The 18561-nt window shown below is 41.5% G+C and overlaps 1 protein-coding gene across 1 annotated transcript; it reads left to right on the forward strand.

Moving 5' to 3' along the window:
* Positions 1-5404: 5404 nt before the first annotated feature.
* LOC308706096 (olfactory receptor 4E2-like) lies at positions 5405-12888 on the forward strand (the record flags this gene model as incomplete). The annotated part of the gene is made up of 2 exons (XM_081391479.1): positions 5405-5655; positions 11892-12888. 2 exons carry the CDS (start codon positions 5405-5407, stop codon positions 12886-12888), a joined length of 1248 nt encoding a protein of 415 aa, XP_081247605.1.
* Between the last annotated feature and the right edge of the window lie 5673 nt (positions 12889-18561).

Consider the following 18561-nt stretch of genomic DNA (forward strand, 5'->3'; position numbering starts at 1 on the left):
GTTCACAGCTCTATTAATTAAAACAAGAAGTTTTAATACCTGTTTTGATTTAAACCGTTTCGTGTATAATGTGTAAGTAAACAGAAGTTCTAATCCCTGTTTTATTGTAAACCGTTTCCTGTATAATGTGTAAGTAAACAGAAGTCTAATCCCTGTTTTTATTGTAAACCGTTTCATATATAATGTGTAATTAAATAGATGTGTAATCCCTGTTAGTCACATGTTATGAAACTCGTGTAATTTTCCGCATGCAACAGAGCGCAAAATACTCGTGATCCCACAGAAAAAAAAATCTGCTGAATCACGCCACTGACCGACACTAGAGGGCAGCCTTTAGGTGTGTGGCAGTTCTCAAATTACGCGCCCCCACCGACGTCATCCTGCGTGAGCGCCGCCTCCCACTGACATCAGCCTGCACGAGCGCAAGTACGCCATCTGGTGGCGTTCTCAGATAATACCTGCTTTCAAAATTTTCTTTTTTTTTTTTCCTGCATTAATTATCTCTTCTTTTTCCCGATTATAGAATAAATGCTCTAGCTCTCAAATAATTACCTGCATCCAAAGCTTAGCTTATGCTGATATTATTTGGAGTTAGAAAATTCTCTTTTTTGTTTTGACTGTCACACTTTAAGTGAAGTTCGAAAAAGAAAAACTTTTCGAATTAAAGCTTAGATTTGATTCACTCAGTTCATTGATAAGTCCACCTAGGAAGAAGCACGCCACCGTGTGGCCATCTTGGGTCGACTTATCAATATCTGTTTCACCCCCAGTCTGCAATTGAAGTGTCTCATTGCTACCCTTTTCGTTGATTATTTTTATAATCAATACTAATAACTTCAGTGTTATTGTAAGGCAGCGGTTCCCAAACTTTTTTTCCTGCGCACCCCCTACTATGTCCCAACCGGGTTGGCGCACCCCCAATCTCCACTTCAAAAAATAACGCAACAAAGCTTTGTTTTATCGCCATATAAAGACTCATGTTTAATTATGCGCAAATAACCAGAACACGCATGACAATAACAACATCAACAAAGTTTCAATATAATGCAACAAAGCTACGCACAAGCTTCCACTTTTAAGAGGACGAGTGACAGACACAGGCTCAGTAACAGAAAGCACGGTTATTTTCAGCCGCGTAATTTAGTTTTATTTAAAAACGAAATATTTTGTAACATTACACATGTGACATGTTTTAAGGACCCTTTTGATAACTTTAATGCATCCTTACTGAAAAAAAAATTGACTAACCAACACATTTTTGAACGGCAGTGTACATTCAGTTGGTCATTATTGCAATATAAACACTATCAGACTAATCAACAAGGTATCTCTTCATTTACCAGTCGAAGACGAAGCAACTTTCTGCTCTTATGTTTACTCCGTGCACTGTCAAGGGCTTCATCATATCTGTCGTGTACCGGTCTTTGCAGCATTTATTTTACCGCACATAGCCTGCATCGCGCGCTGTTGGCATCGAGCCTGGAGAAATGTAGCCACACTTTTGATCGACTTTTCCACATCTTTATGGTATTGTGTGTGTGTGCTCGCGTCTCATATGAGTATGTGCGTGGAGAGTTTGTGTGTGCGCGCGCGCGTTTCATATGAGTATGTGCATGGACAGTTTGTTTGTGCGTGCACGCGTTTCATATGAGTATGTGCGCGGAGAGTTCCGCGCGTCTCGTGTGTGTGTAGCGACTTTAGGTGTGTTGTTGGAGCCAGTATCAATGCATATGTATTTCGGGCTGTCACCAGGTGGGGGCAGTATGTGCACAGAGTGTTTTTAAACCGGTGTTTTACACGTAGAGTTAGTTGGGCTTGGTGGGGGAACGCATACAGTTTTTACCACACACAAAGTTGGATGTTTTAACGTCTCTCGAGTATGTTTAATGTTTGCATTTGATAAATAAAGAAACATAAAAGAAGAAATGGACTACAAGACTGTTGATGTGCGTAAAAAGTGCGTTGTTTAACCAAGCCGTCGGCAGCTATAGGAGCTGCTGTAACAAGTGTAGTTGTGCATTTCATATGTATTTGTTTTATTAAAAACTAATAAATTATAGTTTTTTATTTAAAATAAAATGAAAAGGAATTTACAAAGAAATGTTTACTGTTCCTGTTTTTTTATTGTGTGGAAAAATCCCACTTAAAATAAACAGACCGCCATTACATTTTTCCTCTCGCGCACCCCCTGGTGGTAGCTCGCGTACCCCTGGGGGTGCGCGTACCACACTTTGGGAATCCCTGTTGTAAGGATTATAGGAAGTCCTTCTGAATTTCAGTTTAATTAATTTTAGTATTGATACATCACTGTCATCATTCTAATTTTCTTTCCTTCCTTATTTTTATTATTTTGGACCTCTCCTTGCATGCTTAGTTGAATTTCAATTCAAACTAGTTTGAATTTTGATTTAAAATTGTGTCTAATCCAGTAGGTTATTCTTCTGATAAATCACCATCAGTTATCATAATTTCCCTTTTGTTGTATCACTATTTTAGTAAAGCCTTTGCCTCTGACTCCTGCATACATATTTACTCAATTTGATGAAACCAGAAAGCCTTAATTTACATTAAGTCTAACCTCTTAATCCCTTATTGTGTATCTATTGGCAGGACTCAGTCAGTGCACTGTGGTGATTGAGACGTCATCACTGGTTGGTTTCCGGTGGGCGGGGATCATCGGTCTGACGTTACTGACACTGCGCTCCGTCTGGTGTTGGGACCGTCGGAGGGTCTGACCGCGCCCGCTGGTTTCCACCTGGATGACCTCTATTCACCCCAGGTAACTAAAATTTGATATAACCCATCCACTTATTATGAACCACAGAATACTAGATATTCCTCCTGGTGTATTTTAAGTGTTTGGCCCACCTTTTTCTCTCTAAGACACCTTCTTTCGAGGTCCTGTCCCGATAACTCTAGTAGTGTTCATAGGCTTAGGCCTCTTTTTTTTAAATTTTTTTTTTATATATATTATTTTTAATAACGCTCCCTGCGTTATTGTTTGTGACATTTCATTGCAGACCAATTCACTTCCTTGTGTTGTGTTTCCCTTTTCTTCCCTACCTCTAACTTTTTCTTTCTCCATTCTGTTGTGATTTGTTTCTCTCATTTCCCTTAGAGACAGAACCTAAGAGAGACCCCAGGAAAGCTGAATAATAGAGTAACGATCAGAGCCGGCGTCATTAGACGACCCCCAGGCTACCGCCTGTCAAAATCTCTATTGTGGGTTTATCCATACCCACGAAATTGGCTCCGCTAACTGTCGGCATCAGTTAGCCCCGAAATTCTCATAAACGGCATAGCCCGTATGAGTATAGCTCATTTGACCCTAAAACAAACTTGCATTTTGTCTCTTTTTGTGTGTGCTGTGCTTCTCTCACCACAGTAAGCAGAGATGTCGAGCTCACCCAGTCCCGCAGTCCGCTGGCACACTCTCGAAACATGGCTGAGAGAAATGACGGCAACCATCCTACCCCAGGACGCCGCTGACCCTCAGGACCTGGACCAGTTTGAGACCTACGATCCAACCCAGAAGTATGACCACGAGCAGCTGGCCAAAATCTTCGGAAAACTCGCACTCAACCTGTAGCCGCACTACAGCTCCAGGCCACAGAGGCCCTGGAGGACCGAGCACGCACACAGAGCCGTCTAGACCAGCTACTCTTCCTGACCGAGGAAGAGGACGAGACGGACACAACGCTACAACAGGAAGTTGAAAGACTTCAAAATGCCCTAGACGATCTTCATCGGCACACAGACCAAATACAGCAGTCGGAGGAACTCACCCGGAAGGAACTCAACGAAAGGCTCCAACAGGCTGAAGCTCTCCTTGAGAGAGCAGAGACAAAAATCCATCAGCTTGCTCAGCAGAGACACGAGCTCCAAGATGAACTTGACGCTGTTCATGCAGAACTAAAACATTCTTACAGATTGCAGAGTGGCTGGAACAGAGAAACACACACCACAGAGTTTCTCCCGGCCAGCCACCCCAACCCTGTCAGCCAAAATCCAAAAGCTGAAGGGGGCGGAGCTGTAAAGGGTCAGAATCCTCTCCAGACGGATTGGGCCCCCAGCAACAGCTCTCCTCCCAAAAGCCTTAACAAGCTGGCCAGAAACATTCCTACGTTTGCCGGAGACGGCAGTGTTCATGCGTACCTTCAAGACATTGATTTTCACCTGCAAACTGTCGCTAACGTGACAGCTTGGGACAAGTTGTACTTGTTACGAATCACCGCAAATAGAGAAGTGCGTAGTTTTCTGGATCGCCAACCAGAGGCTGTCAAAGCAGATTACAAGCAACTGCGACAAGCTTTGATCCGTGAATTCTCTGATCCAGAATCAGACCAAGGGTTTATCAAGGCCTTTGACGTCAAACAGGCCCGACTTGAACACCCACACTCCTACTATGGCCGACTCCGACAAACGTTCTTCGGAGCAGCCAACACTCCACATATGGAAGAAGATGTAACCTTTAGAACTTTGTTTCTGCGAAATCTACATAGCACTGTGAGTAAACATCTCGGTGTGCTCGTCTGCCCACGAACCATGTCTACTCGAAAACTCAGAGACTTAGCCCACAAGGCTTACACCAAGCAAAGGGCTATGGATGAAAAGACTGTAAAAACACACACAATTTACTCCGTCTCTGAGCACTGCTCAGAGCCAGACAGCAGGTGGCAGCACGACTGTGACGGTGCTCATCCAAAGCGTCGGACCGAGCGCTCAGAAAGATTCTGGAACCAGCATCATCCGCCGTCCAGAACTCCAAGCCCAGACTGTCAAACCTGCAACCACTCACTCCAGAACCCTGGTGAGCCCGAGTCTTCTTACACAACAGATGAAGACAGCGCAGCCACGTCTGACACCGACACAGAAAACGAACACTGACACCTACTGCTTCAAGGTCATCTCTGACCTGCAGCTGTGTAACCAGACCAATGTCTGCGCCACATACATACCACCATCACGATTGCAGTGACTACACAGCACAAACAAACTTTACCAACTACACTGCACGCCTCAGAGCCGCTTACGCCACCTCCGCTGTGTACAAAGAAAAGGTCATGCGGGCCTCTGATGAACAGACCTTTCCTATGCCACCAATGACGCCTCATGTGTTGAACACCGCAGCACAAAAGCCACGCATGGCACATCAAAGCATGTGGCATACCAACCTCAGCGAAGCAACAAGACTGTCCTAGCCAACCAAGGACATCCATCGCTGAAATTTTTCCTCCCTTTCTCTCTCTCTCCCTTTTTCCTCTAATAGGATGCTGTGGTGGTTCGCTAGAAAGCAGCCGCAATCGGACATCACCAGATCCGGCATCCGGCATCGCATGGAGAGAGAGCAGCCCGACTCCTGATCACCAAGGCAAGACTCACACTCAGGAAGTCTAACACTGTGATGGGCATCTCCACGGTCACCGACCACGCCCCGACACTCGTCTTGGCTTCCATCCTGTACCAGACTCAACGAGACATGAGCATCCACAGCCAAGCTCACAAAGCCGTGTCTGGCGATTTCCTACAAACCTTGAAAAAGGGGGGTCCCACACCATCGACCACCTCAACCTCACTTGAGCTGAGTCATCAGCCTAGCAACCACCTGCTATTTGACCATCATGATCCACCTGCCATCCATTGTGCCTATTTGTTGTTCGATTAAATCCATCCCGGATTTCATCTAACAAAAGGGGGGAATTATGTAGCAACAATGACATCTGCTTTTTACATTAAGTGGATCATGTGAGGGCAAAACACATCGTCTTTGTCCTTGCTGGTTAATAATTTCCCCAGAGGGACATTTGAGTCACAAAGAAGACCCTGTTTTTTGAGAATCCCCTCTAAAACCCCCCAGCTCAGCGTGGACCCCTAGTGATTTTATAGCCACGCAGCAATTTGCCAGCGCCGGTTTGGCTGGTGTTTCCCCCAACCTCACAGGCTCGTGACATTCCACGCACACACACACTCGTAGACTTTCAAACAGAAACCCACCACAGGAAAAAGACTTTTCACCAATAAAGTCGCTTTTAAATGTACTAAAATATATCCCTTTTTGTGTTAAGAAGTGTGTAAACCATAGGAAAGCATATATGTCCTATTGTAACATTAATAGAACTAAAATGCCTATACTAATGCATAATAATGTATCTGTGCATTGCTACAACGTCTATATTCTATTTCTTTTTATATCTCTGTAATCCTCTCCATCTCACGGAGACGAATCTTGACTGCAAAGTACAATAATATGCATTTGTTCCAGGAAATATCATATTTCTAAGTATGAATCCTTTCCCTCATGAGACATATGGTACAAGGGGGCGTGTTTTTCTTTACACAAAGAGACTTCTCCCGCGTCAGATCAGAAGATCTGATTCGCTGTCGTTCCAAAGAGAAGGCGTAAACAGATGTCTTTAAAAAGCAAGAGACCCTGTTTCCTCTCTCTCTTCTCTCATCGATCCCGCTGATCCCACTTCCTCGCTTCTCCGGTCCCTGTCCTCCTCCTCCTTCTCCACGTGCAGCGCTGCTCCAGCTGGACAGGCCTTGCCTTGGCCTCTGGGACGCAAACCCCCGCGTCATGTAGAGTTGCCTGCCGTCTTTTGCAACTAAGATCCGGCCTCTCCCATCCCGGGAGACGAATTGAACTTTCTCGGTAACGTTACATTTCAGTGAGCCTTTTTAAACTTCGCGGCACTGGAAGACCCAGCAGAAACAGGACACCGTCCGCGCTGGCCGCTTCCTGCCTCACCTCAGCCTCACCTGAAAGAGCACAGAATTCTGCAAGTATATTGAGCTGATAAAAGCTGTTTCCAGGTGTCTCGTGAACTTAGGTTCTGTATGTAATAATTACTAGCTTTTCCCTTCTCTCTATTTCTCTTTCTTTCATTTCGTTTCATTCTAATCACTTATGTTATTGTTTGGATATATGTTTGTTTGTTTATTGTTTGCATTTTTACGTACGTTTATATTCGTAGCTCATATAATCTCTAGTTTTGCATTTATTAAAATTCATAAATACTTTTCACTGTCTCTGTGTTTGAAAATCCACCTTATAAGTCAATGAAACTTAAAAGATCCAATTATAAGCTACAAAGCTCGATATATAGACTACTTGAGTAGTTTTAATTAATAAACTCAGAAAGTTTGATGTCCGTGTCCAGAACATAAAACTTTCTTGGAGTTTGTGAATACCCCTTCTTAACTGTAAAGATCTTACATTTATTCGCTGGACGAATTAAATGTTGGTCAGACCAGTTACAGAACAAGGTAATCTCGATAATTGATAAAATAAATGTACATGCGACTTATGAATTATGACCATGAGTCATAATTATTAATATTCCCAAAATTCCCCATATTCTTGAGCTAATTCACATTTACCCAGAGTCGTATATGCTACACAGGGTTACATACATAACCTGAGACGTTTTCAGCTGTCTTTTGAAAGTTGTCAGGGATTCTGCATTCCGGATGAGGGTGGGGAGAGCATTCCACCAGCATGGAACTGTGAATGAGAATGTTCTGGAAAGTGATTTTGTGGCTTTCTGTGATGGAACCACGAGCCGTCGCTCGTTGACCGATCGTAGGCTTCTGGTAGGGATGTAGACTCGTAGGAGTGAGTGGAAGTAGGAGGGAGCTGGGACTATGATAGATCTGTAAGTAAGCGTCAATGCCTTGAACTTGATGCGAGCAGCGAGTGGTAGCCAGTACAGAGAGATGAACAGAGGAGTGTCTGGGCCCTCTTGGGCTCGTTGAAGATAAGACGAGCTGCAGCATCCTGCATCATATGACATTCCAGGAATAAACTTTTCTCATGAAGAATATGAATGTAATAGTTACGCAGGTATGCTAGCTATGCTTTCAAGCTTTAATTCTAATTTAAATGCTATAGACTGTTAGAGTTTCCTCATCACCAAGACTGCACTTTCTGGTGATTTGCCTGGTAAGCAGGAATCTGGCCTTGCAGTTTTGACTTTTGCGGTTTGCCACAGTGCCACAGTTGTTGCTGACTCAGGAGGAGCTTTGATTCAAGTAATCAAGAGTGCTCATGCGTGTCATGGCAGTATAGTTTGGAGGAAGGTCAGATAGAGGATCCTTCTCAAATAGGCAGTCAAACTGACAGGCAGGGACGTAGCAGCCATTCTAAAAGTGGGGGGGACAAAAGCTGTATGTGACCTTAGGATGTGCCCCAAAGGTGATGTTCATAACAGGGTTTTTCCTGGTTATGAGGCGGAGGTGGTAAAATCCTAATAATGAAAATGTGTATTTTTTTTAGATGATCATATTCCCACATTATTTTTGTGGGTGGAGCTTGGTACCTCTAGGGGGGTCCGGGGGCATGCCCCCCGGAAGAAAATTTTGTACATTTTAAAGATAAATTCATTAATCCGGTGCACTTTGAGTCACCCAAATCCACTGTTACAAATAAATAATCCACCTGTCAACTGCCCAAAATATGATATTCTTTGATTTAGTTATCTGCATCTGATCATCACATTACAATTATTCAAATTCTCAGTGTTAAGCATGATAATATGGTAACATATCACACTGAAGAAGGCTGATTTAAAATGAACATTTATTTAAAATAAAAGTTCTTCTTTTGGCAAAATTACATTTCCTTAATTAGTAGCATAAACAGAGGCTTTACTCCCTTCAAACTTAAATTGTCAATGTTTCATTACATCACTGTTTAAAAACAATCATTTTTTTGTACCTTTATAAAGGGCATTTTCCCCTTAGTTTTATACAACATACATTTTATTAAATATATCAATAAAACCTAAATCAATGTATTTACAAAGTTTTAACATTATTTTGGTCACCCGACGTCGCAACCGAAATTGAACCAAATATCAACGTCTTATGACGTTGCGTACCTTATGGGAATAATCTGTTACGTCTCATTTATAAAATTTAGGCATTAGGCAGCAGATGATTTTTATCCAAAGCGACAAGTAGGAGAGCATTTAACACACACTCGGCACAATCCGGCGCGACGTGACAAAGTCCATACGGGTTCTGTTGTCGTACACGTCTTACTTATAGACGGTCTCATAGACGGTCTTACTGCGTTACAGTTGGTTAAATCAACAAGGAAACTTTACGCGTGATTCATGTCATCGCGACATAGCCTACATACTTACAGTGCGTGTTTGAAAAAAGGATGTAATGTCCTCTGCTTTTTTCTTGGGTTCATTTTACCCCAGACGGCCAAACAGCAAAGTGACTAAACAGCGAACGAAAATTCGCAAGAGAGCAACAAGAGATTTGAAGCTCATGGCAGACATGCCCAAGAGATGATTCGCGCCGTGATTGGCTGAATGTTAGTTCACTCAAGTCTAAGTAACAAATCAAATGCGGGGGACAGAATCACCTGTTTCTAAAAGTGAGGGGGACGTGTCCCCCCCGTCCCCCCCGGTTGCTACGCCCCTGCTGACAGGTGTATTTACAGTGAGGGAAATAAGTATTTGAACACCCTGCTATTTTGTAAGTTCTCCCACTTGGAAATCATGGAGGGGTCTGAAATTGTCATCGTAGGTGCATGTCCACTGTGAGAGACATAATCTAAAAAAAAAAAAATCCAGAAATCACAATATATTTATTTGTATGATACAGCTGCAAATAGGTATCTGAACACTTGTCTATCAGCTAGAATTCTGACCCTCAAAGACCTGTTAGTCTGCCTTTAAAATGTCCACCTCCACTCCATTTATTATCCTAAATTAGATGCACCTGTTTGAGGCCGTTAGCTGCATAAAGACACTTGTCCACCCCATACAATCAGTAAGAATCCAACTACTAACATGGCCAAGACCAAAGAGCTGTCCAAAGACACTAGAGACAAAATTGTACACCTCCACAAGGCTGGAAAGGGCTACGGGGAAATTGCCAAGCAGCTTGGTGAAAAAAGGTCCACTGTTGGAGCAATCATTAGAAAATGGAAGAAGCTAAACATGACTGTCAATCTCCCTCGGACTGGGGCTCCATGCAAGATCTCACCTCGTGGGGTCTCAATGATCCTAAGAAAGGTGAGAAATCAGCCCAGAACTACACGGGAGGAGCTGGTCAATGACCTGAAAAGAGCTGGGACCACTGTTTCCAAGGTTACTGTTGGTAATACACTAAGACGTCATGGTTTGAAATCATGCATGGCACGGAAGGTTCCCCTGCTTAAACCAGCACATGTCAAGGCCCGTCTTAAGTTTGCCAATGACCATTTGGATGATCCAGAAGAGTCATGGGAGAAAGTCATGTGGTCAGATGAGACCAAAATAGAACATTTTGGTCATAATTCCACTAAATGTGTTTGGAGGAAGAAGAATGATGAGTACCATCCCAAGAACACCATCCCTACTGTGAAGCATGGGGGTGGTAGCATCATGCTTTGGGGGTGTTTTTCTGCACATGGGACAGGGCGACTGCACTGTATTAAGGAGAGGATGACCGGGGCCATGTATTGCGAGATTTTGGGGAACAACCTCCTTCCCTCAGTTAGAGCATTGAAGATGGGTCGAGGCTGGGTCTTCCAACATGACAATGACCCGAAGCACACAGCCAGGATAACCAAGGAGTGGCTCTGTAAGAAGCATATCAAGGTTCTGGCGTGGCCTAGCCAGTCTCCAGACCTAAACCCAATAGAGAATCTTTGGAGGGAGCTCAAACTCCGTGTTTCTCAGCGACAGCCCAGAAACCTGACTGATCTAGAGAAGATCTGTGTGGAGGAGTGGGCCAAAATCCCTCCTGCAGTGTGTGCAAACCTGGTGAAAAACTACAGGAAACATTTGACCTCTGTAATTGCAAACAAAGGCTACTGTACCAGATATTAACATTGATTTTCTCAGGTGTTCAAATACTTATTTGCAGCTGTATCATACAAATAAATAGTTAAAAAATCATACATTGTGATTTCTGGATTTTTTTTTTAGATTATGTCTCTCACAGTGGACATGCACCTACGATGACAATTTCAGACCCCTCCATGATTTCTAAGTGGGAGAACTTGCAAAATAGCAGGGTGTTCAAATACTTATTTTCCTCACTGTACAATATGCCACTCAAAAGGCCAAACCTAGGGTGAAGTATAAATCACTGCTCATGTCTATTGTTCCACAGCTCTTTCTATAAGTTTCTTTTATATTATTTACATATATCTTTAAAACATTTTCAGCTTATAATAATGATGATAGTAATAATATGTTTATATTTACACAACAAAACAAAACTATCATTTGCTCCTCTTAATGATGCACCATGAGAGCTGTTGCCAAGGATATAAAATGCACAACATCATTATGCATTAAATGGAAATTGGTAAAAAAAAAACCAGTGTGTTTTTCCTCTTGAAAATTACCGCATTTAAAGCCCCTTCTGTGTTTAATGTTTGTCACATAGGAAGATGCCAGAGTGACAACACTGACCCATGCTGACTATCAACTGTTAGAGACTCTCTATAGTACTCTAAAGTGTATAGTACTTTCACTTAATATTTTATTGTAAGGTTGGTTCAATTTCTCTACACATCCAGAAATTGTATTTTTTAATATATAATTTCTTTTTTAATGCAGTAAAAAAATTGGAACATTGAAGGCACAATGTTATTTATTAATGGCAATATATAATAAAATATAAAATATATATAAATAAAAAATATTTAATATAGTATATTATACTATGATTTATTCATAGAATTAGTAAACAGTGTTTTGTAAAAGGATTCTCTATCATTTTTAATGTGAGTGCATATACTTTAAAGACTACATCATTTTCAAGATATAGCATAAAACTGTATGTACTTTAGATAATGAGGAATCCCCAACATACAGCATAAGTTGCATATTGTAAGAGTTTTTTGTTTTGTTTTGTTTTACTGTTATTTTCTACATATACAGTATTTCCTTGACCAGGTCAGGATCTGCATGCTTGCATATCACCACAATGAACACCAGCGGGCCTGTGGAATATTTCATCCTTGATGGACTGAGGGACAGAAACGTGCTGCCCATTTTCTTCACTGTCTATGTTTCTGTTCTGTGTGGAAACAGCATGATCATTTACCTTGTTAGAACCGACCCCAAGCTCAACACTCCTATGTATTTTTTCCTTCATAATTTGTCCTTTTCTGATATTGTGTATACGTCAGTGACCATTCCCAAAATGATGTCGGTGTTCCTGACTGAGGTCAAGACCATTTCCAAAACAGGATGCTTTTTACAGATGTACTTTGTTCTCTCATTTGGAGTGACAGGGCGTGCTTTGCTGACTGTGATGGCGTTTGACCGGTACGTAGCAATCTGTAACCCCCTGCGGTACACAACTATTATGACCAGGCGGCTCTGTATTCTATTGATATTTGCTGCTTGGGGTTTTGGGTCCATTATGGTGCTGCCCTCATTTATTTGGGCAACTTTGCTGCCTTACTGCGGGCCTAATATTGTTAGGCACATGTTCTGCGATCACTCCTCAGTAGTGAGTCTTGCCTGTGTAGACACCACCAGGAATGGCATACTGTCCTTAACAAACGCATTCATTGCACTACTCAGTACATTTCTTTTCATCTTAATTTCGTATGTCTTTATTGGCAAAGCTATGAGAAAAATGAGCAAGTCACAGCAGCTTAAAGTTGCGGGCACTTGTGTGTCCCACCTGACAGTGGTGTGCATCTCGTATGTTTCAGCCTTCTTTGTGTATATCTCATATCGAGTAGCTAAATTTGACCCAGATGTTCGTATAGTCATCGCTGTGCTGTACTCTGTGCTCACACCCCTGCTGAACCCCATCATTTACAGCCTGAGGAATAAAGAACTGCAAAATGCAATGAAGAGAGCGTTTTGTAGATGCACTGTTGCTTCTAAAACCTCCAGAAAAACAGTTCCTTCTGTTGCTTAGAATCTGCATTCATTCTGCTGTTCATTGTGAAAACAATTCAATTTAATCTGTTAAAAAGTATGAATATGTGTGGATCAAGCTAGATTCAAGTTACAATATATGAGACTGAAGCAAACTGTATTTATTGTTGATGAATATATAAACCTGGTTATTGTGCATTTAAAGCTTGATTATTATTACAGAAATCTCATTCTTGTTTCATTTATATCACGTAAATGATTAAGTTTCTTAGTTTGTTTGCGTTAAATCTACTGTAATCCACATGGATGAAATGCAGACAAAATACATAGGCTTCATCTTAAATTTAGGCTTAAATTCTTTTGTTGTTAAATTAAAAATGACAAATAAAAAATAATATAGACTGACTAATACCTTTGAATTAATTCTAATTAGGCAGATACTATACAATATGTTATTTTTCCACTTCTGAAAACAAAACTGATTATTTCTTTCACTCCATTGTATTTTCAGTAGTGCGAGAAATCAACAGACCTATTTGTAGTGATTTTATAAATTGTTTGATTGCTTTTGTTTCCATTTAGGATATTATATTTTTATCCATTACTCCAATCATAAAAATTGTCAAAGTGATTTCAGATTATAATGTCTAATATGTTTTAGGATTGTTAAAACTGTATGCCTTGTTTGGAATTTTGCTGCAATAATTACATAAAAAGCAACTGTCTTGTAATGTTTATGTCATGAGAAAATGTTACATTTAAAAATATACTATTTAATAGAATCACAGTTCCATTTTTATTTCAAATAATCTTTGAATATCACTGAGGTGGTTTTAACTGTGGACAGTGACAAGAAAAAGAATGTTATAAGTGAGTTGATAGCTAAAAAACAAACAACACTTTAAGTTTAAACAACTTTTTAAGTTTAAAGAAATTTTTAACCAAATTTTGGATTGCCTCTAATAAATTATTTTTATTTTATTTAAATTAATTAATTTATTTTAATTATTATTTATTTGTTAATATTTTCTATTGTCACAAATGGCTGCAGCAAGGATGATTAGATGCAGGATCTATGGGGTTAGAATTGTTATAGAATAAATACAAAAATAAATAAATACAAATAAATAGATTCACACATTTTTTTTATAGTTTCACAATAACAACAACAACAAAAAAAAAATCACAAATAAATAAAATGATATTTGCAAAAAAAAAAAAAAAAATTCAAATGTGTTTTATGTCACAAACACATATGTGATGAGGAAACTCTTTTAGCATTTAAATTAGAATTAAAGCTTGAAAACATATAGCTGCATAACTATTACATTTATATTCTGCATGAGAAGTTAATTCCTGGAATGCCATATGATATACACTACCGTTCAGAGGTTTGGGGTCAGTAAGATTATTTAATGTTTTTTAAAAGTCTCTTATGTTTACCAAGGCTGCATTTATTTAATCAAAAATATTGTAAACAGTAATAATGTAAAATATTAATACATTTTAAAGTAACTGTTTTATGTTTTATATATATTTTTTTGTAATGGCAAAGCTGAATTGTTTCAACAGCCATCCTTGAGATTTCATTAATATGCTGATGTGGTGTTCAGGCTGTATGCATTTGTGAACAGCTTCGTGTTTTTTGTAGATCCCCGCAAGCATTTGTGGATTTTGAAACACTAGCGTCAAGACTTGCAGACAAATCCGCAATTAGTGGACTCCACCCATCTACTTATGCCAATCAGATAAGAGCCACACTGCACAGACCAATTGTAGCACGTTATCGTTACAACCTATCATGTTTGGCTTTACACTCAGGTGGGAAGAGATTAATTTTGCACCCCTGAAAGGAATTGTATTCTATGGGTGTTTAATTCAAACTGAGCTTAAGTACTGTTTGTGTGGTTAAAACACCCTGTTTCCAAAATATTATTGGAGTTTAGGGCTTCTTTATATTTCCATCAGAATCAGTGAATCAGGATAAAATCAGGATTATATACAAATTATGATCATTCACAGATCCTGAGCATCATGATCATTAAAACCCTCTTTACACTGGACGCAAGTAGCATGACAGCGCTCTAAAGCAAATAGCACCCATTATATATATATATATATATATATATATATATATCAAGCACAGCGTTAGTTCAGACAGGCCACGTAGGCATAGGCTGCGATCAGCTGACGCGGTCAGCCGTCAAATTGCTCCAACCACTACCGTTCTCCTATTAGACCGGAAGGATATATATACGCGGCACTTCCGCCTGGGAAACATGCTTAAACTACTCGCAAGAACCACGATACAGCTAACCTCAGCATGAAATTTAACTTGACGTTATTTCTATCAACTCTTACCTGTTGGTTCCTGGCAATGGACACTTCAGACATCCTAGGACAAATATCCGACGATTCTCCGGACGAGAGTCAAGATCGTCACACTGAGGACCTCGATCCAGCTCAGTTAGTGAGGCGCAGTTCTAGGATAGCAGCAAGGAATCCTCTCTCTATTAACGATTGGCCCAAAGAAAGGATCTTGTCCACCCTGTACTCCCTCAACGTACAAGCTCCTCCGAATCTGAGTCACGATCAGCTCTGGAACTTCCTACAAGAAGTCCAAGACCTGCAGCCCATTTCTACCAACGAAGCGCCGTCTCTCCCCCGAGCCACCGGCCGTAAAGCCACAGAGAAAAGAAGGAATACTTCCACCGACCAGACGAATCTAACTCCAAAAAAGGCAAAATCATCTCACCCCTCCCAGGCGCCGGCAGAGCAAGGAGACGACAGGATCTTCTCAGCGCTGCTTGCAATCCAAGGATCCCTCTCCAACATGGACAACAGGATCCAAGCACTGGAATCACAACGCTCAGCTTCCGCACATCTGGCGATTTTCGACGGGCAGACTTCCAGCTCGACTCCAGACTGCGCTTTCACTCCCGATCCGGTTGCTAATCTTCCCAGGAGAACTCTCGGATCAGCGTTACCAGCAGCTTCCACAGGTGCACCTTTCTTTCCCCCAGCAGCTGCTATTTCTCCTCACCTGCGCGCTCAAATCCTATCAGGTAATTGTGGTGAAACAGAGACGGATACAATTGCAAGTAAAAGAATGTTTAATGAAGATGGTCAGAGATACACAGGTCGGGGAAACAAACACTCTGATGGCGAGATGACGCAGGGACTTCAGTGGGCAACCCGGTGATGGTGTGCGGTGAAGGCGTGCTCAGGAACCAGGAACAATAAACAATCCAGACAGCGTGAAACACGACGAAGCGGGTCCACGAAGACAGTAATCCACACGAGGAGATGAGAGCAGTACACAGGGAACAGGACACGACACCGGGGAAGCCACAACGATCTGACAACATGAGATGGGAATTACTGCACATATAAAGGGAACGGGGATTGAACACAGCTGGCGACAATAATTAACACAATGAGTAACCACACCCACACAGACACACACACACACATCAGAAATGAGACAGCCGTGTGACAGTAATGACATCAACCTAGTGAAAATTTTGTTATGTGCAGAAACTAATGAACGAAGGATTGTGGATTGTGGGGACGTATCGGTTATTCTAAAAGATAGTGACCTAAGACTTACTAAGAGTTTAACCATGGCCGAGTTCAACGTCGCTTTCGGCGTGTTCAGAGATATCATCTGCGAAGCATATCCAGAAAGAAGAAAGGAACTAGACACTTATCTAGCCATTATATCGGATCTCGCCATGTCTTACGGAGGAACACTTTTCTATGAATACCACAAATCGTTTTCATCCAAAGCAGCAATGTACATACAATGCTTTAACCAGCGACTGGACTGGTCCGTAGTCGATCTTGCTCTCATTAGCAGGCACTTTACAGGCCACCGAGCGCTGTCATGCTCACTTTGCGGCTCGTTTTCCCACACCGCATCTCTCTGCCCTAAGACTGCTTCAACTCATGACACCAGCGCCTCGGCACCGGAACAGGTGAAGCCTGAAAGACAAACTCCTCTCTGTTTTAATTTCAACGAGAATGTCTGTACTCGTAATAATTGTAAATTCTTTCATGCTTGCAGCTATTGCGGGAACAGTCACCCGAAGTTCTCATGTCCACGCCGCGCAAAATTCCAAAGAAAGAAATAAACACCCCGGTGAACACTACAGAGCTAGGGAAAGCTCTAACAAAGCATCCAAACCGCTGTTTCGTGTCTTATCTTATTTTAGGGCTCATGCACGGTTTTCTAGCTGGTCTTTCCTACCTGCCCACATTTTCCTTCACCTGTCAAAACCTTCAGTCGGCTATCAAAGACCCACAGGCCGTAGATGTACTGCTGGGGAAAGAAGTAGAGAAGGGCTATATGATCGGACCTTTCGATCAACCTCCTTTCAAACGTTTCCGTATTAACCCTTTAGGAGTTGCAGTCAGGAAATACTCAGGAAAAAAACGTCTAATCATCGATTTATCCGCTCCCCACTCCACCGAAGGGGTTCCAAGCATCAACAGTTTAATTCCCTCAGAACCTTTTTCCCTGTGTTATTCCACCGTGGACAACGCAATTAAACTCATTAAATTAGCCGGCAGAGGAGCGTGGCTCAGTAAAGCGGATATCACGGACGCATTCAAAATTATGCCCTTACACCCGTCCCAGTGGCATCTTTTCGGCGTTAGTTGGCGGAACAAATATTATTTTTCAGTCAGACTCACATTCGGGTGTAAAAGCAGCCCCAAAATTTTTGATACACTGTCCGAAGCGCTCTGCTGGGTCCTCCTGAATAATTTTAAACTACCATTCGTTCTTCATCTGTTGGACGATTTTTTGCTCATCGATTTTTTTCAGACGCTAACCCATCGCGCAGCATAAATCTCCTGGTTAAAGCATTTAATAAATTCGGTATTCCCCTAGCAGAAGAAAAAACAAAAGGTCCTTCTCGCGTCCTTGATTTTCTGGGGATCACGCTAGATTCTATTAAAATGCAAGCATCCCTCCCGCTAGATAAACTAGAAAGGATTAGAGGTTTTATAAGATCGTATTCTCTATTAACTACCCTAACAAAAAGGGATATTCTTTCTCTGCTGGGGCATCTCAATTTTGCGATGAGGATCATTCCCCAAGGTCGTTCTTTTATTTCCAGGCTCTTGGATCTTTCCAAAACGGTTGAGAAAATGCACGAAATAGTCACGCTAGACGAGGGCTGCAGGTCAGATTTAATATTCTGGTCACAACTATGCGATAACTGGAACGGCATTTCCTTCTTCTACGAAGAAAATATAGAGACCTCAGTCAAACTAAAATTATTCACTGACGCAGCTCCTTCCGTCGGGTTTGGAGGGATATTTAATAATCTATGGTTCGCAGAAAGATGGCCGAAAGAACTTCGGGAACTAGCTCCCTCAATCCAATCGACAGCACTCATGGAATTATATCCTATAGTGATGGCTAGCTTGTTATGGGCAGATAAATGGACCAGGAAAAATATCCTCGTTTTTTGCGACAATGAAGCTACGGTAAATATTATTAATAAAGGTCGTTCCTCCGTGCCGTTCATTAACCGTTTCATTAGGCGACTAACCTGGATCTCGGTCATGAACAATTTTACTATTAAAGCTACTCATGTACCCGGGCTGGATAATAAAATAGCTGACTCTCTGTCCCGGTTTAATTTTCAGGAATTCAGACGCCTGTGTCCGGGAGCTGCTTCATCACGACTGGGCTGCCCAGACT

The sequence above is a fragment of the Scardinius erythrophthalmus genome (assembly GCF_964197995.2).
Source record: "Scardinius erythrophthalmus genome assembly, chromosome: 17".
NCBI classification, from domain to species: domain Eukaryota; kingdom Metazoa; phylum Chordata; class Actinopteri; order Cypriniformes; family Leuciscidae; genus Scardinius; species Scardinius erythrophthalmus.